We start from the raw sequence: 26150 nt of genomic DNA, 5'->3' as shown, positions 1-26150 counted from the left end.
TATGCCTATTTTCAAAAGGGTTAAGTGAATTTAATTTCAGTGCCCTTGAACTTGTATGGAAATGGTTTTTGTGTTAACATTTGAAAAAAGTTTTAAGTTGCTTTGACTTAAAATGAAAACAATAATTTCTTGCAAAACAAATTTTGAACCCTAAATATTATAACATCTAAATTTTGGCTGCAGCGGGGGGGGCATCCGTTGGCATGATGAACATTTTAGTTCTATGGTTTGTGGTTGCATGTTATTATATATAAATATTTTGATTTTAGATTAAGATTCATGTCAAAGGGTTTATATTTTTTCTTTTACATGTGTTCTTTTTTTTATTTTGATTTGTTGAAATAAGCCCTTCGTCAAGTAATTTTTTTGAAAAGCTTGAAACACATTGTGAAATAAACAAGTTCATGAGTATGTGCAGTTACGACATTTTTTGTAAGGCAAAGAATCTCAATTTACTTCAGTTATACAGTTTATTTCATATGTGATTTGGGAACACGTCAAACTGTTTGCCCGAGGTGGAGTGGGTAGTGTTTTGAACTGTTGCCCAAGGCTGTCGGCCCGAGGGCAACAGGTTTCAAAACACTATCCCCGACACCGAGGGACAATTGTTTGACTTGTTCCCAAATCACATATGCGTATAACTGTTTTATTACCTGATCAATTAGTGTTTTTAACCAGTACTTGCAGAAGATTAAAGGGAGAACAAACGAAATAGTTTTGACACATAATCGTTAATAATTAAAACTTAATACTTTTAACTATGTTCATTTCACATGTGGTTTATGATCAAACATCGATGACCCTTCAAAGTGGGGAATCCTCTTATGACGTCAAGCATGCAAGGGGAAACAGTCGAAACTATTGACCGGTTCAACAGTTCGCGAAACGTTTGACATTTTTAGAATATCCGAAAACAGTTAAAATACCAAATTACATTTATATAAGATATCAGGTAATAATATGGAATTAACAATTACCCATCAGACTGTTCCATTCTGGGTTTCGGTCATTTCATCCCTTGTTTATCATTCCACACTTTTTGGCTTGCTTGTCAAATCGGCAGCTTTTTTTCCATATAGAGGGATCTTTTTGTTTTTGAAAATACAGCTGCAAGGGTGGTACCTACCTTTTCTGATCAAATTCCTTCACTCTCACATATAGCTTGTCTGCAGTGATGCGTATATGTGCAGACACCTTGAATAAGAAAAAAGAAGGGAAAGTTGTAATTTACTGATAATTATTGTTAGATTTTTATTAACTTGTTAATTGTATACTGATTCGGGAGTAGAGTATGTTGTTGAGGGTATACACATTTAGAATGTGATTTTTAATTTAATTGTATCTGTTATGTAATTATAACTGAGCTTAAAAAATATAGAGCAATAGGGTAAACTGCTTATGTTTTTTAATGGGTTTATAAATTGACCTACTTGACCTATGTGTTTGTAACATCAAGCACATACCTCCAAATTATTTTGTTCTTTAATAATATTTTCAAACGGTATTGAAGCTGTTTAATTTTTTTCATGTTTTTTTGTTTTCTTTAAAATTGGTATGTTTTGCACTTTTTAGGGGTAAAAACATACTCCTTTTAAAAAGGAACTTACCAAGGGCAAATGAATTGACAAAAATTATTAAATGATCTTATGTTACTCAAATCACGCTAAAATGGCATCTTTTAAAGTCCAAGCAATTTCTGTATAAATTCTAAATATTTTGGGTTTTTGAAGCATAAATATATCTTATATATGTTGAATGAAATTTAGACGTCGAAAGAATCCCCGAGTAGTTTTATACAAGTCATGTGAATTGCAGACAAACCCTGGATGTTACAAAAACATATATTGTGGATATTATATGATTGAAACAAGCAAATTCGTTGAATTTATATCCCCCCGCCGAGCACTTGGTTTATTATTAACACAAACAACTGAAGACATAAGGCTTTATTTATATATTAATCATGGCATAAACTGTTAATATTCTTTGAACTTGAAGCCTTGTACCTTTCAAACAAGAAGAAGGAAAATCTATTGACCCCCTGGAGTGGGGCCAATTTTGTGACCCCAGGGCTAAATTTGAACAATTTTGGTTAGAGGACCTATATGTTTTTATATTTTATACCAAAATATCAAAGCCTTAGGCCTTGTACTGTCAGACAAGATTCTTTTAATTTTGCATTTTTGAAACTCCTTTTCTGGCCCTGTGACTGATGATTGTGATTGAAAATTACAAAATTTTTACTAAGTCAAGGGCAATAAACTCTAAAAATACTAAAATATCCAGACGAAAATACCCAGGTGCACAACTACACATACTGGATCAACATTCCTGCTAAAAGTTTCATGACTCTAGGTCAAATTACTTTTTGAGTTACAATGCGACACAAGTTGAAAATTACAAAATTTTACTAAGTCAAGGGCAATAACTCTAAAAATACTAAAAATATCCAGACGAATATACCCAGGTGCACAACTTCACATGCTGATCAACATTCCCTAAAGTTTCGTTGAATTCCAGCCATTATTGCAGAGAACTACTCCGGAAACGAAATTCGGACAAAATTTTACTGAGTCAAGGGCAATAACTCTAAAATACTAAAAATATCCAGACGAATTATACCCAGGTGCACAACTTCACATGCTGATCAACATTCCCATAAAAGTTTCGTTGAATTCCAGCCATTAGTTGCAGAGAACTACTCCGGAAACGAAATTCGGACAAAATTTTACTGAGTCAAGGGCAATAACTCTAAAAATACTATAAATATCCGGACGAAAATACCCAGGTGCACAACTATACATACTGATCAACATTCCTGTAAAGTTTCATGACTTAGGTCAAATACTTTTTGAGTTACATAGCGACAACAGTTGAAAATTTACAAATTTTACTAAGTCAAGGGCAATAACTCTAAAATACTAAAAAATATCCAGACGAAAATACTCCAGGTGCAACAACTTCACATGCTGATCAACATTCCATAAAGTTTCGTTGAATTCCAGCCATTATTGCAGAGAACTACTCCGGAAACGAAAAATTCGGACAAAATTTTACTGAGTCAAGGCAATAACTCTAAAAATACTAAAAATATCCAGATGAAAATACCCAGGTGCACAACTTCACATGCTGATCAACATTCCAATAAAGTTTCGTTGAATTCCAGCCATTAGTTGCAGAGAAATACTCCGGAAACGAAATTCGGACGGACGGACGGAAGGACGGACGGACAACGCCAAAACTATATCCCCCTCCCGATTCCATCGGCGGGGGATAACAAGTCTAAGTTATACATTTGACATGTTCTCAAAGGTTTCCGGAGTTCACTATGACAACTATTGTGAAATCTTAACTCTCTAACCTGACCCGCGCCCAGGGTCAGGTTAGGATAAACCACCATCTTTATATGGAGAAAAGTATTGACATTAACATAATTATGAATGAAAAATTCAAAAAACTTAAAAATGAAAATTAAATGCCCGTGTTTCCCTTAAATAGCATGGTTATTAGAATTGATATTTACATTCCATTTGGAATTAAAATTAAAAATGTCATTTTCATTGCTGTGAAAACCCAATACAAAATCAAAGACATACATTCCGTCATAACTGTGTAGACACTATGCAATCACTTGGCCATTTCCATTAAATATACTTCAAATATTAAGAAGAAGATCTAAAGTAATGGCAACAGTAGGGATTGCCACTGACGTATGATATTAATTATCAGGCATTCACTTTACTGACTGTGGTATAGCAGTTGTACTGATGACCTTATACTAAGCTGCACTCTCCTCAGCTTGTGTGACTTTCAAAACATTATTTATATACTCCATATTAATTATGGTAAACTATATGGACAGCTAGATGTGAAGTGGGATCGGATAATTAAATGAGTGCTATAATGTATTCATAAATGACAGGTCAATAAAATCAGTCTTTACTGCATTGGATTGATGCACGTTACTATTCTATATTACTTTGAAAGCAATATGGCCCATTTTTTTTCAGACTGCAATTTCTTCAGTCCTTCCAGTGAAATAAAGTGCCAGATATATTAATTTTAATTGATTGTGACTATTTCTAATGGTTTTTAGATAAATTTGGATGTCGACAATACTAATCTAGAACATGAGGCCAAGCATTCTTCTTGCCAGAATTTCAGCAAAGATATTCATTTGTTTAATTGTAGTTTTATTAAGTTAACAGTTGCCATTAATATATACCTCTTTATCTTTCGCCATCATGAAAACCTTCTGCAGAGCAGTACCAGAACTACTGTTTCCATTTTCAACTTCTTGTGGTAGACTACCACGTGTGGTGTGGTAGTTCAATATCCTACCACAGAAGTCCAGTAGTTCTTCATGTGGCAGGTCACAGGTGCTTAATATCTGAAATATGTAAATGTTAAATTGTAAAAGAGATAAAAGCAAGTTACCGTTTGGGCAAGCCTAAAAATTATCTTTGTATCCCCTCCTGCGACCCATGCCAATTTGGGAAGGGTAGGTAAGTCGAATGAAATATTGTTATATCCAAGAAATATTGTCTAACAAAATTATATGGATATATAAAAAAAAAATGTGAATTCTTGGCACCCATTTATTAGAACTTGTATATTTACAATAAAAAAAGACAGTTATAAATGTGTGACTCTCATTGATACTCTGCTTCCATGTTTCAATTTTTATTTATCTGTTTTTGGGTTTCTGTGAATTATGTGGGTAGTCAGTGGGAGAGGAAACAAACAGTATTTTTCAACTTGCGTTGAAATTGTCGGTTTGAACTTCTGATTCATATTCATGTAACAATAATATTGTGACATTCCATCTTTTAACCACAGCTTAAAATGCATACAATCTTATAAAGGAAGTGTTAGCATGGTTTATTCTATATTTGGTCTCGTTTTCATAATTCTACATAAAACAGTGTAAGATTGCTGGTTTTTTTTTTCTTATGAGCATATAATTAAAAAGTTTCTTTTTTTTAATCATTTATGCCACTGCGGTATCTGCGTGTGTGTGTGCATGAGTGCTTGTGTGTGTGTTCTATAGATTATATAGTGAACTTGATCTTGGTGATCTTGTTCTGAAAAATTGTCAGTCTAAATTCAACCAAACTTGGCAGGATTGTGATGGGCTTCAAAAATTGTTTGATGGCAACGAAAAGAAATTAGAAGAAAATATAAAAAAAATCATCTTCTTAAGACCTACCAGGCCCTAGGGTTTAACCTAGTCTAACATAATAGGCATGAAACATTGCGTAGTTTACCTATACCAAGATTGCACCAAATTAATCCTCTCAAAATTAGTGCTGCCCTTGGGGTCAATGATTTTTGTGTCGCCTCTACGGAGTAGTGGCGACATATAGGGGTCACTTCTCCGTCGTCTGTCTGTCCGTCTGTCCGTCCGTCCGTCACAAAACTTGTCCGGACTACTCCTCATAAACTACTGGTGCAATTTCATCCAAACTTTACAGGAATGATCAGTACCAAGTCTAGTTGTGCATATTGTCAGGATTTTCCGGTTCAATGATTTTTGTCAGAGTTATGGCCCTTTAATAATTTTTAATTTTAAAGTTTGTCCGGACTACTTCTCTTATACCACTAATGCAATTTCAATGAAACTTTACAGGATTGATCTGTAGCTCAAGTCCTTGCGCATATTGCACGGGTTTTCCGGTTGAATGATTTTTGGCCGAGTTATGGCCCTTTGATAAAAAGGTTTCTTTTTCTGTGTGTTGCCAGATACACAAAAGCTTATCCGGACTACTCCTCATAAACTACTGGTGCAATTTCATCCAAACTTTACAGGAATGATCAGTACCAAGTCTAGTTGTGCATATTGTCAGCATTTTCCGGTTTCAATGATTTTTGTTTTGAGTTATGGCCCTTTAAAAATTTTTATTTTAAAGTTTGTCCAGACTACTTCTCTTATACCACTTATGCAATTTCAATGAAAACTTTACAGGATTGAATCTGTAGCTCAAGTCCTTGCGCATATTGCAACGGGTTTTTCCGGTTGAATGATTTTTGGCCGAGTTATTGGCCCTTTGATAAAAAGGTGTTTTTTTCTGTGTGTTGCCAGATACGCAAAAGCTTGTCCGGGACTACTCCTCATAAACTACTGGTGCAATTTTATCCAAACTTTACAGGAATGATCAGTACAAAGTGGTTAGTCTAGTTGTGCACTGTCCGTCTGTCTGTCCGTCTGTCACAAAATTTGTCCCAACATGAAATTGGCCATCATGAGGCGACACATGTGATTACTGATCGCTCTTGTTATTATACATATCTATTAAAATGTGAAAAAAACTTTTGCCTGCAGGAAAACATCTCATTTTGAATGTCTTTTTACATGTGTACATGTTATGCTATCATCTTTTAAATAATTCAAATGGGTGGGAGTAAGCCTTAAGGTAAGGACCTCTATCCATAGAAATGGCAATCTGAGATATTCATGAATTGATAATAGGTCATAAGCTAATAAGAAAAGTAAAATAACAAATCTGCATTCCAAAGTTCAATATACAGCGATGTAATACAGTAAATATCAATTTTTTCTTGTCTAGTAAAACCTCTTTTATTTTTTAATTCAATGATAGCATTATTTTAACATTAGACAAAACTGCATTGTCTTTCATTTGACATGCTGAAATATAACCTTCACTCCTAAATTCACTGGACACTACTACATTATGGTGATGTTCCATTGTATAGAAACCAAAAAAGTCTATTCCTGTTATATATGCAGTGACATAGCATTTTTAGCTCACCTGAGCAATGCTCAGGGTGAGCTATTGTGATCACCCTGTGTCCGTCGTCCGTCGTCGTGCGTCGTGCGTCGTCAACTTTTCACATAAACTACATCTCCTCTGAAACCAATGACTGCACATCAACCAAACTTTACAGAAATGATCCTTGGGTGGTCCCCTTTCAAAGTTGTTCAAATGGTTCCGGTCTGTTGCATATGTAGGTCACAGGGCCAGAAAAGGATTTCAAAAAACACAAAATTAAAAAATCTTCTTGTCTGAAAGTACATGGGCCAGAGCTTTGATTTTTGGTATATGGTATCATCTATGGGTCCTCTACCAAAGTTGTTCAAATTTTGTCCCTAGTGTCAAAATTGGCCCCGCCCCGGGGGGGTCATTGGTTTTTCCTTATATGTCTATAGGTAAATCTAAAAAAATCTTCTTTCTCTGATTTGGCAAAGGCTACAGATTAGATATTTGGCATGAAACATTGTGTAGTAGACCTCTATCAAGATTGTTCAAATAATGGCCCTAGGGTCAAAATTGGCCCCGCCCTGGGGGTCATTGATTTTCATTACATACATATAGTGAAAACTTGAAAAATCTTCTGGTCTGAAAGTAAATGGCCTAGAGCTTTGATTTTTGGTATATGGTATCATCTATGGGTCCTCTACCAAAGTTGTTCAAATTTTGTCCCTAGTGTCAAAATTGCCCCGCCCCGGGGGTCATAGGTTTTTCCTTATATGTATATAGTAAAATCTAAAAAAATCTTCTTCTCTGATTTGGCAAAGGCTACAGATTAGATATTTGGCATGAAACATTGTGTAGTAGACCTCTATCAAGATTGTTGAAATAATGGCCCTAGGGTCAAAATTGGTCCCGCCCGGGGGGTCATTGATTTTCATTACATACATATAGTGAAAACTTGAAAAAATCTTCTGGTCTGAAAGTAAATGGCCTAGAGCTTTGATATTTGGTCTATGGTATCATCTGAAGGTCCAATAGCAAAGTTGTAACAAATTTTGTCCCTAGTGTCAAAATTGGCCCCGCCCCGGGGGTCATAGGTTTCTAATATGTATAAGTAGTAAAACATAAAAAAATCTTCTTCTCTGAATTGGCAAAGGCTACAGGTAAGATATTTGGCATGAAACATTGTGTGGTAGACCTCTACCAAGATTGTTCAATAATGGCCCTCGGGTCAAAATTGGCCCCGCCCTCGGGGTCATTGATTTTCATTATATACATATAGTGAAAACTTGAAAAAATCTTATGGTCTGAAAGTAAATGGCCTAGAGCTTTGATATTTGGTCTATGGTATCATCTATAGATCCAAAACCAAGTTGTTCAAATTTTGTTCCTAGAATAAAAATCGGCCCCGCCCTGGGGGTCATTGATTTTCCCTATATGTATATAGTAAAAACTTAAAAAATCTTCTTTTAAAGAACCCAAAGAGCTAGAGCTAAGATATTTAGCATGAAACATCTTCTAATGGGTGTCTACAAAGTTTGTTCAAATAAAAGCCCTGGGGTCAAAATTGGCCCCGCCCCAGGGGTCATTGATTTTCCTATATGCATATAGTAAAAACTTAAAAAAATTTCTTTGAAAGAACCCAAAGAGCTAGAGCTAAGATATTTAGCATGAAACATGTTCTAATGGATGTCTACCATGTTCGTTCAAATAAGAGCCCTGGGGGTCAAATTGGCCCCGCCCCGGGGGTCATTCATTAGCTCGACTTTTTTTTTTTAGGATATATACATATTATATATATACATACATATATATATATATATATACATAATATATATATTATAAATATATATATACATATGTAATTTATATATATATATTATATATATACAATATACATACATACATATATTATAATATATATATATGTATTGCATTTTTTTGGTGTGTGTGTATATATGAAATATATATATATATATATATATATATATATATATATAAGATATATATATATATACAATATATATATATATCTTATATATATATATATATATATATAAATATGTATGTATATATATATATATATATATATATATATATATATATATATACATACACACACACATATATATATATATATATAATATATACATAATATGTATACATATATATTTATATATATATATATATAATATATATATATATATATATATATATATATATATATATATATACATACACACACACACACACACACACACACACACACACATATATATATATACATTATATATATATAATATATACATAATATGTATACATATATATTTATATATATATATATATATATATATATATATATATATATATATATATACATAAAAAAATCTTCTTTTAGAAAACCCAATAAGCTAGACCTTAGATGTTTAGCATGAAACATCTTCTAATGGGTGTCAACCAAGTTTGTTCAAATAAAAGCCCTGGGGTTTAAACTGGCCCCGCTCCGGGGGGCCTATATACAGGTGAGCGACTTTGGGCCATCATGGCCCTCTTGTTTTACGAAATGCAATCTTATTATTTTTTTGTCAATATGCTTTAAATTTCTCATGGAAGTGAGAATATTCTGATCTCTCCTTCATTTTCATTAAGTTTTTATACCCCCAAAAACGAAGTTTGGGGGGTATATAGGAGTCACCCGGTGGTCGGGCGGTCGGGCGGTCGGTCGGTCGGTCGGTCGGTCCAGACGTCCGTTGCATTTTCCTTGTCCGGAGCATAACTTGAAAACTAATGGTTGGAATTCAATATAACTACATACAATGGTCAAGCACATTGAGAGGAAGTGCAGTGCACAAGAACCATAACTCTATCTTGACTAATTACAGAGTTATTGCCCTTTGTTACTTTTCCTTGTCCGGGGCATAACTTTAAAACTACTGGTTGGAATTCAAAACAACTTCATACAATTGTCAAACACAATAAGGGGAAGTGCAGTGCACAAGAACCATAACTCTATCTAAAGTAATTACAGAGTTATTGCCCTTTGTTGCTTTTCCATTGCTTTTTTTTTGTCCGTTGCATTTTCCTTGTCCGGAGCATAACTTGAAGACTAATGGTTGGAATTCAATATTACTACATACAATGGTCAAGCACATTGAGAGGAAGTGCAGTGCGTAAGAAACATAACTCTATCTTGACTAATTACAGAGTTATTGCCCTTTGTTACTTTTCCTTGTCCGTGGCATAACTTGAAAACTACTGGTTGGAATTCAAAACAACTTCATACAATTGTCAAACACAATAAGGGGAAGTGCAGTGCACAAGAACCATAACTCTATCTAAAGTAATTACAGAGTTATTGCCCTTTGTTGCTTTTCCATTGCCTTCTTTTTTTGTCCGGACCATAACTTGAAGACTAATGGTTGGAATTCAATATACTTACATACAATGGTCAAGCACATTGAGAGGAAGTGCAGTGCATAAGAACCATAACTCTATCTAAAGTAATTACAGAGTTATTGCCCTTTATTACTTTTCTATTGCTTTCTTTTGTCCGGACCATAACTTGAAGACTAATTGTTGGAATTGATTATAACTTCATACAATGGTCCAGCACATTGAGAGGAAGTGCAGTGCACAAGAACCATAACTCCATTTTGACTTATAACAGAGTTACTGCCCTTTGTTTCTTTTCCTTGTCCAGAGCATGACTTTAAAACTACTGGTTGGAATTCAAAACAACTTCATACAATGGTCAAGCACAATAAGGGGAAGTGCAGTGCACAAGAACCATAACTCCATCTTGACTAATTACAGAGTTATTGCCCTTTGTTACTTTTCCTTGTCCAGAGCATAACTTGAAAACTACTGTTTGGAATTCAGTACAACTTCATACAGTTGTCAAGGACATTAAAAGGAAGTGCAGTGCACAAGAGCCATAACTCCATTTTGACAAAATACAGAGTTACTGCCCTTTGATACTTTTCCTTGTCTGGAGCATAACTTAAAACGTACTGGTTGGTCCGAATTCAAAACAACTTCATACAATGGTCAAGCACAATAAGAGGAAGTGCAGTGCACAAGAACTATAACTCTATCTTCAGTATTTATAGAGTTATTGCCCTTTGTTCTTTTTCTTTGTCTTTCTGGACTTATTACAGAGTTATTTAATTAAACGTCATCAATGGCCAACCACATTGAAAGGAAATGCAACATACATGAACCACAATTATCTTTAATTGCCCACAACCATAACTCTGTTTCAATTCTTTTACAAGGTATTCTGTTACTAGTAACATCCTCATTTCCGAAGCAGACTTGTGGGGGTATTAATCACATTTAGTGATAGTTCTAGTTTAGCATATAAAATAATCTGATATTTTTTTTTAATGTACCAACTTTCTTTGCCAGCATACATGGAATTGCCACACCTTCTAAAATTCTTAAATCTCTGATGTTACTGGTTCTGAGTACCTCTACAATGTCATGAACGTCTTCTCTTCTAATGCCATGCGCAAAGTTGATGAGTGTTGGAAGAGCTGCTGATGCCCTCTTCTCCAAGGCTGGACCCTCACCAACATGGGTTACCTTCTTCACTTTTTCGAATGGAATCAAGCACACTCTTGAATAGTACCTATAAGTGAAAAAATAATCCAGCTGAATATGGAAATTCTAGTGTTTAAAATTTATCAAAATGGTTTTTGCCAGTTATAGATTACGTACAATGAATACAAAAAAGAAGTTTTTTTCCTGAAGGATATGATTTCTTATTTCTTGTATTGCCTGATACATTTTTAAGTAAATCAATTGTCTGTCATCTGCCAGTCTGTGAGTCTGTCCATCCATCACAAAACACTAAATCTACTGGTGCAATTGCATCCAAACTTTTCCGGTTTAAGTCTAAGCTACACATATTGTTGACATTTTCCTTTTCAATTATTTTGTTAGAGTAATAGTCCCTTAAGGAAGTTTATTATTGTTTATTATTTATTTTTTGTCCGGAATGTAATATTATTCTCACACACCCATGCAATTTTAGATAAACTTTACAAGGTAGTTTGGTAGTTCAAAGTCTTGAGCATATTACACAGGTTCGTTTGAATGATTTTGCCTGAGTTATGGCCCTTTAATAATAAGGTGACAGATGCTTTAACCAAATAGGGATCAGGTTTTTTGTGGATTGGTCTGCCTGGCTGTCACCAAACATGTCCAGACATACATTGGTTTATAATTTACTGATTCGATTTAATGCATGCACTAAACAAATTGTTCCAAAAGGCCTGTATAAAAATATGATTGTGTTTTTTTGTTTTGTGTCAATGCTAAATGGTTGAAAATAATAATGTTAATAATAATAAAAAATATTGATGTAATAAAATTTTTTGGAAGATTTTTTTTTTGTTCAGGAACATGTATTTTATTTATGGAGATAAGTAATTTAGGAACATTTATGGAGATTTAGGAACAACCCTATCTGTATCAGGAACTTACTATAAGATTTTTGGAACAAATATTGTTTAGTTGAAAACTTGTAAAGTGTACATGCATTTGTCCAAAACTAAAAGTTATGTCCTCTTGCTTAGGAGAGGTTGATGGTCACTAAGAAGGCTCAAGCAATTAAAGTTTTGAAACTAATAATACTTCAAAGGTTACAAGAAATAAATGGGCATTATGGAAAATAAACCAAGTGTGTGGCAGACAAAATGATAATGGCAAGATGAGCAGGATTATAGCTCTCCTGATGATACTAGTATAAATACAAATGTTGTTGTTTTGTGAATAGCTAAGGTCATTAATGGAAACAAATATGTTATTTTAGAGCCTTTGGTGAAATGACTATATTGTTTCCATTTAACTCTCACAGGTAGTGTTTCACCAAAAGGAAGTGGGTGCTAATTGGAACTACAAAAATTTGCTAAAAATTATAAATTTTTTGTTATGATCTAATGCATAATACACGTCAACTTTTTATTGTGATTTTACTTTATTGTAGTGTCATGATTTGTTATTTCATAAATAAAGATATTTGGATTATTTTTTATTTCTCATTATTGGTGAGATCTATATATTGTCATGGGAACTTGCAAATAAGTGGTTGGTGTTCTGTATAACTTAAGTAATATCAAACATGCCATTTTAGGTTAACATGTATACTTAGATGGTCGGTTCAGTATATGCCGGATACATCAAAATGAGTGACTGAAATTTTTGAATTTCAATGTTTTCTCATCTCTTAAACAGAATTTAATGTGAAATATGCGAGTGATTAAAGATTATCAATAGTTGCTTACTTTTCAATTTCTGAGAGGCTGAAGTTTGCAGTGACTAGGCAGCCTGAAAGGGGTGTCTTAGCATCTTCCTTAAACTTGCCCCGGAATGCTGCGTTGCCAAGGTCGATGCAAACTTGTTTTACTTCCTGCTCTTTTGTCGGGTCATCCCAAACTGATGGAAATGTTGAAATGGCAAAACAGTCACTGAGGAATGCCTGGGTGTTTCTGTGGAGATAATGATTTTATTTCAGTAATAAGTACAATTCCTTTTGCTATTGAAAACAAAACCTGACATAAGTTTTGCTTGACTCAGTTAACACAACACTGATTGCTTATATATTGTTTAAGTCAGTTTTAGCACTTTATACAAAAGATATGATTACTCTTACCAAATGCCTAATGCCTTTAATGTTTTATCATAAAGTTTTAGCTATATTCTGAGAATCTTGTTTTGAGTATTACTCCTATTATATACCATTTTATTGAAATCTATTTCTCTAACAAAACCAATCATTTGTGACCAAAGTTCAAAGACAAATTCAGTCACTAGGAGCACCTTACTTAATGTACATTTTTATAGCCTCTAATTGTTAATTGAACACCTGTCTTCAGTTAAGAAGATAGTGCTTGCTCCCTGATAATTGAGTTATCTGCTTAAAACAGTCACAAAATGATATATTTTCATTGACTGCCTAACCCTTCTATTTTTCTCTCACCCTATTTTGGATATTTTTTTTGGTGGTAATTTTGCCCTATTTGTTTTGTTTTTTCTGTAATTATCTTATAGATACATATTAGCATTGTGTTCCATCCTTTATTTACCATTGTGTCTTACATAGCCGTGCCTTGTTTATCTCTGTTTTACTAAATTTTGTTTTTACTAAATTCCACACTATCAACACTATCATGAAATAAGTTTTTTTCTTAATTGAAATAGAATTATTCCAATTTATCATTTAGTCATCATTAATAATTTTACATGTAGTAACGTCAACTTACACCATAAAAGTAATCTTATTACAAAAGTTCTTTACCTTGAACTGATCTGGTTCTTCAATATGCCCGTTATCAAGGCAACACATGATGCTGTTAATGTCTTTCCAGACATGGGTGGCCCATACAACACTGGCAAATTGAAATGGCCAATCTCTTTGTGAATCCCGCCAAAGTTCAACATTATATGTTAGTTATTTCATAGAACAACCATGCTGAAAACTAAAACATACCCAGAAAAAGAAGAATATTCGGTAAGAAATGAATACTGGAAACATATACTTTTAGTATCATTTCAGATGGTAGAACGCTCTAGTAAAGAAATTAAAAGCAGTTTTTATGAATCCATTTTCAGATGCATGAAAATGTATATAAATGTTAATATATGTATTCAGTTACTCTACATTGTATGTACTTGATATGTGTCAAACTGATTCTTTACTTTTGCTTATACAGGAATGTATACGTGTAATGGATTAAAGATCAAGATTGGAAGATTTAATATTCCAGGCCAGACATGCTTTGACTTTACAAAACTAGAAATCGATGATTATTGAACTCTGACTTGGCCTTGATTGCAAGTTACAGCCATTACTGAGTGTTTCATCATCTGGCAATTTTACAAACAAACTTTGTGAAATATAATATAGATTTATACTCTATAGAACTTAGTTTCAAATTTTAGACTGTAATTAATTATACTCCGTCGAATTTAGTAAAAGGTAAATTTTCAATTGGCTTTAAAAATGTCAAGAAAACCTGCCTGGTGACAAGGGACACACACTCATATTTGTTTTGGATGCAAATTCTACTTTTTGAACAAATTGCATAATAGTAAATTTTAAACAGTTTGCTTAAAAGTTTCTCATAAAAAGATATATCAGGTGATAAGAGCTACTTGAAAAATGTTAATGTTTTTGGCTAATACACTTATCAAAGTTAGATATAGGTAAATATTTAATAAATTGGCTTCAAAATTTTTCTTTTTCACCAATTACAATTTGGAACATTTTGTCTGACAACGGAATACACCAAAATGGAAATAATTTGGAATAAAACAGTAGTCAGTAATCAGAAAGTTAACTTAATGCAGATTGAATATGCCAGGCTAAGAAAAGCTTTGATTGACTTTACAATGCCAGAAATCAATGATTATTGAATGGTAACTCGGCCTTGATTGCAAGTTACAGCCATTACTTTATTTTTGATTTTCTGGCAAAATAAATTTATAGACAAACCTTGTGACATAAACCACTTTGTATTTAATCATTTTTTTTCAAAATTCTACATTTTATACTTTAATTATACTCAATAGAATTAAGTTAAAGGTAAATTTCCAATGTTTGGCTTTAAAAAGTGTCAAAAAGCATGCTTGGCAACAAGGGACACTTATTTGTTTTGGATGCAAATTATCTTTTTTGGACAATATACTTTATAAAAATTGCATCTTTATAAAAATTGCATAAATGTAAATTTTAATTTTAATCAGTTTGCTTCAAAATTTCTACTAAAAGGAATATCAGGTGATATAAGCTACTTACTAGCTTTAATGGATTTAAAATTTATGATTTTGGTTAGTAGTGTTATTAAATTTGAAAAGTCTGACTGGAATGCCCCAAAATGGAAGTAATTTGGAATAAAACAGAAAGTTAACTTTATACAGTATATACATGACTGTAATGGCGACCAAATCATTGATTCAGGAAAGGTGGTTAAAGATCAAGATTGGCAGATTGAGTATGCCAGGCCAAGAAAGGCTTTGATTGACTTTACAACACCAGAAATCAATGATTATTGAATGGTGACTCGGCCTTGATTGCAAGTTACAGCCATTACTGTGTGTTTGATCGTCTGGCAATTTTATAGACAAACCTTGTGACACAAAACACAACATTGTATTTAATCACATTTGTTTCAAAATTCTACTTTTAGATTATAATAATAAATTCTGCTCTACAGAATGAAGTTAAATGTTAATTTCCAATTGTTTGGCTTTAAAAATGTCAAAAAAGCATGCCTAGTGACAAAGGACACTTAATTTGTCTTCTTTTAGGACAATATACTTTATTGAAATTGCATAAAGATAAATTTTAATCAGTTTACTTAAAAATTTCTCTTAAAAAGGAATATCAGGTGAAATAAGCTACTTAAAGTAACAGTAGCTTTTTATGGGTTTAATTAATGTTAATGTTTTTGGCTAATACTCGAATAAAAATTTCATAGAGCTAAATTTTTAATAAATTGGCACCAAAATTTCTCTTAATCATCTGATATAATCTTGAACTTTTTGGCTGACAACTGAATACACCAAAATGACAATAATTTGGAATAAAACAGTAGTCAGTTAACAGAAAGTTAAAACAGTTTAAAACATGACTATTATATCTTGCAACGAAATCATTGATTCAAGAAAGCTGGTTAAAGATCAAGATTGGCAATTGAATATTCCAGGCCAAGGAAGGCTTTGATAGTCATTACAATGCAATCAGTGATCATTGAATGGTGACTCGGCCTTGATTGCAAGTTACAACCATTACTGTGTGTTTGATCGTCTGGCAGGTTTATAGACCTACCTTGTGACACATGTCTCTTTGTATTTTATTGCTTTTGCTTCAAAATTCTAATTTTAGACAATTATTATACTCTGTAGAAATTTTTTTTAAATGTTAATTTTCAATTGTTAAGCTTAATAAAATTTCAAAGCATGCCAGGTTCAAATTCACCTTTTTATGGCCCTGTGCCTCCCAAACAAGGTCACACTGACTTCAAAGGAAATTTTTAATAAAAATATACTGATTTTGTGTCCAATGAACAATTTTGTCATTAACAGATGGAATTAAGAATTTTTAATTGATATCAATTTCACATTTTATTAATAGTCAGAAACTAAGAAAATTAATGAAGTTAAGAGGATACAGTAAAAACCCGCTTTACAACCACCCCGTTTTCGAGACCAACCCGCTAATGAGAACGATTTTTTTAAAGACCCGATTTTTTTATTCTTTATTTCATTGGTCGCCAATCCCGATTTTGAGACCACCCCGTTATTCCGTAATACGACCAGTAAATTCAGTCCCATTTCGTAAATTATGTACATTTGGAAACCAACAAATACGACCGTGGGCACTTTCTCACCTTGATATTGATGTGCATTGTATATTGCTGAAATCCTTTTGACACGTGATGTAAACAACAGTTGTCCTAGTTTTACGACATTTAACGACATCCAATTTATGGCAGAGGTCATGGTTAATTTGTGTCAAACCCGTAACTAATCAATAATTGCCAATAATTTCTTAATTTCACACCTTTAATGTCATAATTGTAGGTTTACAATAACAAAATATTGAACAGAAAACTTTCGCTAAGTTTTTTAGAGGTGTTGTCTCTATCATTATCTCTTTTGTTTTATAATTTAAACAAACATAAACGTGATGCAATTATTTTTTTAAGTTGTTATCGGCGATAAAACCTGTGGAAATAATTAAAGGTTAATTGGTCGTTTTGTTTTATAGTCAATTGGCGATTTTCATCAGTCTTTAATTGAGTAAGTTGTATCATTTATAAAGATAAGTTTGTGTTCAAAGACATTTGTAATACATTTTATATCTTTAGAGAAGTTTAAAAATTGCATAAAGTCTACTTGAGCTGCACTTTGAAATAATGAATAGGAAACGTAAAGAACTTTGTCTTCAAGAAAAAATGCATTGCCTGGTTTTCAGTTTGACCAAACTCATTAAAGAGACCAACCCGCTATTAAGACCAGATTTGCAAAGTCCCTTCAGTGGTCTCATTAGCGAGTTTTTACTGTATATCTAATATAAAACCAGTATGTCTGACAAAGAATTTGTGCTTAGGATTTCATTACAAATACCACAGGTACAATAATGTTTTGAAAGTTTTAACAAAGTTAAGGCTGTATGTAGCTTGTCACTCTATAGTTTTCAGATGATTACGTTTCAAAGAGGCAATAGATTTTAATAAGTTTTGGTATACACATAAAACATCATAAAATTCAGGTCAAGTTGGAATTTGGCTTCAGACGATTAGTTATGGCAATTTTTGATCTCCAAATGATTACTTTTTAAGAAGAAAATTGATTTTAATTTCTTTTGGTATATACTTTTTGGTATAAATATATATGTAATATGGTGAAATAATTTGTCTTTAGACCACTTTTTTTTCACATTACTAATTGCCCTTTTTCACATATTTTTAATGAAACATCAGCATTGTTTGAGCCATATGGAGGCAGTGGGAAACGGACAAAAGCCCTCCCAGACAAAAGCCCTCCTGTCAAAAAATGACAAGGCGGACAAAAGCCCTCCTGTGAAAATGACAGGGCGGACAAAAGCCCTCCCGTGAAAATAACAGGGCAGACATTATAAAGCCCTCCCATGAAAATGACTGGGAGGACAAAAGCCCTCCCGTGAAATTAACAAGACGGACAAAAGCCCTCCCGTAACAAAATAAATATGTTGTTGAATACCTGTTGTTGTTTTTTTTCAATGAACTCAACATTTATAAATTGTTACGTTTATTTCTTTTTGTTTTCAATTGGCCTAAGTATGTGTATGAGCTAGAATGGCCTTTTATTCTGAATATACCTTCCTGAAATGTTTAACGAGATAACTTTTTACACGAATGTCGTTAAAAACAAAGTCTCTTTTAAAAGTAATTGACTCATTACAAGGTACATTATAAATGTCTTTAACTTTTAAGTAAGATAATCTTAATTTCTTTTCATCATTTATTACTCTATTAATCAAAACTTCACATAGGAGTAATTCTTTATATCTACGTGAGTAGATTTTAGCACTAATTATTCAGATGCCTGTCAGATATGTGCTCAAGCTCACACAAACATGCTTATGCCAATGAAAAACAAAAATATTCATGATTACAATTTAAATATGTTGAGTGCATTGAAAAGAAAATATAAACTATTCAAGGTACATATATGTATTTGCTGCATGAGGGCTTTTGTCCGCCCTATTAGTTTCGCGGGAGGGCTTTTGTCCGCCAAGTCATCTTTATGGTAGGACTTTTGTCCACCTTGTCATTTTCACGGGAGGGCTTTTGTCCGCCTTTTCACTTTTTGACAGGAGGGCTTTTGTCCTACACTCGGACGCAGTAAAAGGCCACCATGTACATGTAATCAGAGATATTATATTTTCAATCCTAGTTGTGTGAATCCAGGAGTGTCTGTAGCCATGTACTTAATGTTGATGACTCACAGACTTCAAACCCATTGAGTGTAACCACTGTAGGTTTGTTATCCATTTAGCTTATGGAATGTTGCTGGTTAAAAGGGCACCTGAGGTTTTCCTCTACCTATACTATGTTGGTGTGATATAAAACCAAAATGTTCCACTGGAATCTCTAATACGTTTGCTACCCTAACATCATTCCTATCCTTGGCCTCTTTATCCAGGCTTGTCAACACTGAAGGAAGGCAATTCATTAGTGTTCTTGTCACCTTGTCATGGCACAGCCAACGGACATCCCTGACTTGACTGTGTTACTGGGTTTTGTTGGGGGATGCATTTATTGAATGCCGCCCCTTTCTAGATGTCCCCTGCCTTTTCAAAGAAAAAAGGGGGATATAGGTTCAAATGGGCCTGTTTGTCTATCACACATTAGTGTCCAGTCCATAACTAACCTATTCATTAAAGGAATTTAAAATAGCTTGGCACAAATTATTATTATAATACGACGATGTGTCATGCACAACATTCATACCCCTACCTATAGGACTAGGTAACCCTTGGTGATTAAAGGTCAACTCTGTTTAAATAAATATGTTTGGTCCAGTCAATAACTTTCTCATTCATCAAGGGATTTTAAAAATACTTACCAATGTGTTGTGCCCAAAACCCAGACACCTACCAAGGTCAAGGTCACACTTGCAGGTCAAAGGTTAACATGGTCTGTTTTAGGGTTTATTTTGTGCCTGGTCCACATTTCTTCATCATTCAAGGGCTTTGAAAATTCTGTGCACAAATGGTCATAATTATGAGATAACACCCGCAACACATGAACCCCTATTTTTAAGGTCATAGTCAAAGCTTAACATGGTAGGATTTTAAAATTACTTGTAAGAAATGTTTACAAAAATAAGACGATGTTTCATGGTCAATACCCGGACTGACCAGGTGAGATACCTGCTGTCTAAGCTTGACATTAACACCTGTCTTTTTCCCCAACATCACTGCTGCTCCATCACTACCCAAGGTACACATCTGCATTAGGGACAGATTGCAGGTTGATACCAACTTGAGGATGGCTGTTGTAATGGTATATCACAATGTGAATTTTCAATCTATAATGGTGTTCTTTCACATCAATCACACCAAAAATAAATACTGTTTGCATGAACTGTAATGTGTATGAACAGAACAGAACAACAATTTGCCATCTTCTGTTCAATGTCAACTAAAATTTAATATATAATAGACATAATATATTAAAAAAAAACTAATAATGCATTAATTTTAACAAAACAAATTGATTGATTTTAACTAAACAAAATTAAATCTTTTTTTTTTAAAACAGAATAACAGAACAATAAAAATTAAATTACACAATCTACTCTACTTCAGCACCAACTCCTTAAGCACATATATGTCACACTTCATTTTTTCTTTTATTAAGTTTCTTCAGTACTTCCTGCATACATGGCACACAGCCTTCTCAATGCACGGGATATTTTACTCTCTACCTGCTGCAAAGAAACCTCTACTTTGGATGATAAAGGAAAACCTTAACCAATCAACCTGTATTTTCTTACATATTGTTCTGAGAGTGATTTCCAGCATGACATTTTTAATGCCCCTGGGCATAATGTAATTAAACTGTCTGCCTATCTAACCTAAAATGGCAAGTTGGATTTTTAAGTTCTGCCTGTACCATTGGCTTTATAATTTACACACTAATCGATACAAAGTACAATCATGATCTGGGTGACCTTGAGAAGTTATTACCCTTTTACACTTTCAAAATGGATATGGTTAAAAATCTTATTTTATATGTTCTTTACCTCAAACTTACCTTGTTCTTTGACATTTTGGTAATCAATGCCACACAAGAGGCTGTAATAGTCTTTCCAGACATTGGTGGGTCATACAAAACTGGTAAACTGAAATGGCTGATCCCAATGTGGATTCCATAAAAGGTGAGCATTGATACCATAGCCCCAAGGCTAAGAAGTAGTGCTCCATAGTTCTCACCAAGGACTTGAGCGGCCTCTTCAAGAAATTGTTTTAATGGCAGCAAACTGTATGGTTCAGCTGGATGTCTGTAAAACATTGGTCTAGGTGCCCCTGTCCAATCTTGTAGTAGCACATAATTATGATTATTCTCATTCAACTGGAAATGCAAGTGCCCATATATAAATAATTATTGTGTCGTCTTCTTGCATCTGTTCAACTTCATTGTCTCGCACAACATACGTAGTGTTCATCAGCTGTCGTAATGGAGAAGCTGCTGATGCCTCATAGGGCCCTTCGTTTGTACATATCGCACACAATCATTTCAATTCTAATGTTCCTTTCACCATCTATCTGTATTGGTCTGCGGTCAAACCAATACTTCCCCCTAAAACAAACAAGAATTGGTTGAAGTGGGTGATGCTCCCCGAATAGGTTTTGGACACAGGAAAGTATACCTCTTGTAGTGTATGTCACAGACAAAGTTATAAAGTTGAAAGTGTAAAAATGAACAAAGGGTAATAACTCAAAAATTAAGCAAGGCAGAGTTAAGGTTCTTTTGCACTGCACTTCTATTTGATAAGATCAATGTTGCTACAAAGTTTCATGTTGATACCTCTTGTTGTTTCAAAGTTATGTCCCGGACAAGAATAGCAGACGGACGGACAGATGGACGGACGGACAAAGCGGTGACTATATGCTCATCCTTCGGGGAGTATAAAAAAACAAATTTTTCTACAAGTATGTAAAATTGAAAGTTCTTAGTATTACAATTGTAGATTACACTTAGAATATGAAATATATTAAAGGAATAGTATCTTAAACAAAATTTCACACATTTATGGTAATTAAAATATAAAAGTTTATAAAGTTAAGATCATAGTTATAGTATCATTTTCAAACCTGAATGTTTTTGCTGCTACTTTGGAGCTTACTGTCTCCCATTTTATTGTGCCCCCACTTTAGGGTGGGGGGGGCATTTAGATTTACCCTTGTCTGTCTGTCCGTACATTAGTCCGTCCTTCCTTTCGTCCATCCTTCTGTCCGTTCTCCTTTGTGTCGCATGTAACTCAAAAAGTATTTGACCTAGAGTCATGAAACTTAACAGGAATGTTGATCAGCATGTGTAGTTGTGCACCTGGGTATTTTCGTGTGGATTTATTTAGCATTTTTAGAGTTATAGCCCTTGACTTAGTGAAAATTTGCAATTTTCAACTTGTGTTGCACGTAATTCAAAAGTTATTGCCCTTGACTTATAAAAACCGTTTTATTATGTTGTGTTATTTGTTCCTTGATTGCTTGAGTTAGAATCAACCAACTTTTCAGGAATAATGATCAACATCACTGTAAAGCTATGCACCTGGGACTTTGTGGATTTTTTTCAGTTTTGTTAGAGTTATTGCTCTTGACTTACATAGTATAAAATTGCAATTTTCAACTTGTTCATGCATAGCTCAAAAAGTATTTGACTTGTAGGCCTGAAAGTTTACAAGAATGTTGGTCAACATGTGTACTTATGCACCTTGGGGTTGGTTGTGGAATATTTGTCAGTATTTGTAAAGTTCTTGCCCTTTACTTAGAAAAAGATTTTTAGTTTTCAACTTGTGGCACATGTTGTCCAAAAGATATTTGACCTAGAGTCATAAGATTGACAGAACAGTGGCGTTTGGGGGCACCCGTGTCCTGTGGACACATTTCTTGTTCATTATATGTGGGATAGTATTTGTTATTGATGTCTCTGTGTCTTCTTTTCTGAACATTGATTCTTGTAATATATCCAGCTGATTTTGAATCACTGACAAGTTCATAAACTCTTATTGCTGATTTCTCTTTGTTCTGATAATTTTCTCTTGGCTTGTTTAGTTGGTTGTTGTCCTGTTACTTTGTTAAGTGTTTGTTGTGATTTTGGCAAGGCTTTGATTTTCTCTTTCCTCCTTAAGTTCAAATTTGACCTGTACCAGCTAATGCAGCCATACTTTTGGTACTCATTGTAATGATTTTTTATGCCCCCACAAAGTGGGGTGCATAAAGCGTTGCACTTGTCCGTCCGTCTGTCCGTACGTCCCAAAATCTTGTGAACGCAACTCCTCTTAAACCGGATGGCAGATTTTGCTTAAACTTCCAAGGATAAACAACCTTAATGTGTAGATGGTAGTAAAGGAAGGAATTTTCGCTGCGACCAAATTTAACAGAATTATGGCCCTTTGTTGATTTTTTCACTAGATACTATGTAGAAATTTTGTGAACGCAACTCCTCTTAAACCGGATGGCAGATTTTGCTGAAACTTACAGGGATGAACAACCTTAATGTGTAGATGGCAATAAAGGAAGGAATTTTTGCTGCGACCAAATTTAACAGAATTATGGCCCTTTGGTGATTTTTTCACTATATACTATGTAGAAATTTTGTGAACGCAACTCCTCTTAAACCGGATGGCAGATTTTGCTTAAACTTACAGGGATGAACAACCTTAAGGTGTAGATGGTAGTAAAGGTAGGAATTTTCGCTGCGACCAATTTTTAAAGAATTATGGCCCTTTGTTGATTTTTTCACTATATACTATGTAGAAATTTTGTGAATGCAACTCCTCTTAAACCGGATGGCAGATTTGCTTAAACTTCCAGGGATGAACAACCTTAATGTGTAGATGGCAGTAAAGGAAGGAATTTTTGCTGCAACCAAATTTAACAGAATTATGGCCCTTTGTTGATTTTTTCATTATATACTATGTAGAAATTTTGTGAACGCAACTCCTCTTTAACCGGATGGCAGATTTTACTTAAACTTCCAGGGATTAACAACCTTTAATGTGTAGATGGTAGTAAAAGGAAGGAATTTTTTGCTGCGACCAAAAAGTTTAACAGAATTATGGCCAATTGTTGATTTTTAGAATTTTACTGTTAAAGTTTTTGTAATAGTTAAAATATTTTCAAAGTCCATTGACATATGGCTTTGAAAACTTTGCACACTTGTTCACCATCTGACCCCAACCTGTAGACAGGAGGAGGTAACTCTATCAAGCATTTTGACAGAATTATGCCCCTTTTTTTGACTTAGAATTTACGTTAAAGTTTTTGTAATAGTTCAAATATTTTTCCAAAGTCCATTGACATATGGCATTGAAACTTTGCACACTTGTTCACCATCATGACTCCAATCTGTAGACAGAGGAGGTAAACTCTTATCAAGGCATTTTGACAGAATTATGCCCCTTTTTTCGACTTTAGAATTTAAACGTTAAAGTTTTGTAATAGTTAAATATTTTCAAAGGTCCATTGACATATGGCTTTTGAAACTTTGCACACTTGTTCACAATCATCATGACCCCAACCTGTAAGACAGGAGGAGGTAACTCTATCAAGCATTTTGACAGAATTATGCCCCTTTTTTCGACTTAAGAATTTACGTTAAAGTTTTTGTAAATAGTTTTTAAATATTTTCGCAAGTTCATTGACAATATTGGCTTTGAAACTTTGCACACTTGTTACCATCCTGATCCCAACCTGTAGACAGGAGGAGGTAACCTCTATCAAGCATTTTGACAGAATTATGCCCCTTTTTCGACTTAGAATTTACGTTAAAGTTTTTTGTAATAGTTAAAATATTTCTCAAAAAAGTCCATTGACATATGGCTTGAAACTTTGCACACTGTGTTCACGGCATCATTACCCAACCTGTAAACAGGGGAGGTAAACTGTATCAAGCATTTTTTTAACTATTCAAGCATTTTTTTTACTAATCAAGGCCACCTTAAGAATATTTCCGAGCGTATGCCTGGTCCTAACCGACAGCTCTTGTTAGTTTTTCAACTTGTGTCACAATGCAGTCCAAAAATAAAGTTTTAACTAGAAGTAATAAGCCGCCATTGACAGAAAGTGGCGTTGGTAGGGGCATCCGTGGGTCCTATGGACAGACATTTCTAGTTTTTAGCTTCGACTAATTCGAATTAAGAAATAAGTAGAGCTATTGCCAGTCACCCGAGCGTTCGGCGTCTGCGTTCGGCGTGGCGTAACCACTTTATGTTAAAGTTTTTGTAAAGTTAAAAATATTTTCAAAGTCCAATTGACATAATGGCTTTTGGGAACTTTGCCACACTTGTATCACCATCAATGACCCAAGCTGTAGCAGGGGGGGTAACTATCCTATCACAACATTTTTGAACAGAATTATGCCCCTTTTTCGACTTAGAATTTACGTTAAAGTTTTTGTAATAGTTCAAATATTTTCAAAGTCCATTGACAAATATGGCTTTGAAACTTTGCACCACTTGTTCACCATCATGACCCCAAACCTGTAGACAGGAGGAGGTAACTCTATCAAGCATTTTGACAGAATTTATGGGCCCCTTTTTCGACTTATGAAATTTACATTAAAGAGTTTTTTGTAATAGTTCAAAATATTTTCAAAGTCCATTGACATATGGCTTTGACAACTTTGCAAACACTTGTTCACTCATCATGACCCCAACCTGTAGACAGGAGGAGGTAAAACTCTATCAAGCATTTTGACAGAATTATGCCCCTTTTTTCGACTTAGAATTTTACGTAAAGTTTTTGTAATAGTTCAAATATTTCAAGTCCAATTGACATATGGCTTTGAAACTTTGCACACTTGTTTCACACATCAATGACCCGCTAAGCTGTAGACAGGAGGAGGTAACTCTATCAAGCATTTTGACAGAATTATGCCCCTTTTTCGACTTTAGAATTTACATTAAAAAGTTTTTTGTAATAGTTCAAATATTTTCAAAGTCCATTAGACATATGGCTTTGAAAACTTTGCACACTTGTTCACCATCATGACCCCAAACCTGTAGACAGGAGGAGGTAACTCTATCAAGCATTTTGACAGAATTATGCCCCTTTTTCGACTTAGAATTTACGTTAAAGTTTTGTAATAGTTCGTATCAAATATTTTCAAAGTCCATTGATTATATGGCTTTGAAACTTTGCACACTTGTTCACCATCA

The 26150-nt window shown here is 33.9% G+C and overlaps 1 protein-coding gene across 1 annotated transcript; it reads right to left on the bottom strand.

Moving 5' to 3' along the window:
• Positions 1 to 1101: 1101 nt before the first annotated feature.
• Positions 1102 to 16830, bottom strand: LOC132741940 (uncharacterized). Its single transcript, XM_060730211.1, has 5 exons — positions 14014 to 16830; positions 13001 to 13204; positions 11109 to 11343; positions 4226 to 4390; positions 1102 to 1194 (listed from the first exon to the last, which is right to left on the bottom strand). Exons 1-5 carry the CDS (start codon positions 14154 to 14156, stop codon positions 1123 to 1125), a joined length of 819 nt encoding a protein of 272 aa, XP_060586194.1. The 5' UTR covers positions 14157 to 16830; the 3' UTR covers positions 1102 to 1122.
• Between the last annotated feature and the right edge of the window lie 9320 nt (positions 16831 to 26150).

Source organism: Ruditapes philippinarum, unplaced genomic scaffold (assembly GCF_026571515.1).
Source record: "Ruditapes philippinarum isolate M1 unplaced genomic scaffold, ASM2657151v2 ctg3425_1_1_1_1, whole genome shotgun sequence".
Lineage (NCBI taxonomy): Eukaryota > Metazoa > Mollusca > Bivalvia > Venerida > Veneridae > Ruditapes > Ruditapes philippinarum.
Note: the sequence above shows the minus strand (reverse complement) of the source record. Positions and strands in the feature narration are given on the sequence as shown.

What these genes read in the sequence shown, in the direction of transcription:
- LOC132741940 (XM_060730211.1), bottom strand. Translation starts at nt 14,156, where the DNA reads ATGTTGAACTTTGGCGGGATTCACAAAGAGATTGGCCATTTCAATTTG. An exon ending in AAGAACCAGATCAGTTCAAG is followed by an intron (nt 13,205 to 14,013) that starts GTAAAGAACTTT and finishes TTATCTCCACAG; the next exon opens with AAACACCCAGGCATTCCTCA. An exon ending in AGCCTCTCAGAAATTGAAAA is followed by an intron (nt 11,344 to 13,000) that starts GTAAGCAACTAT and finishes TTTCACTTATAG; the next exon opens with GTACTATTCAAGAGTGTGCT.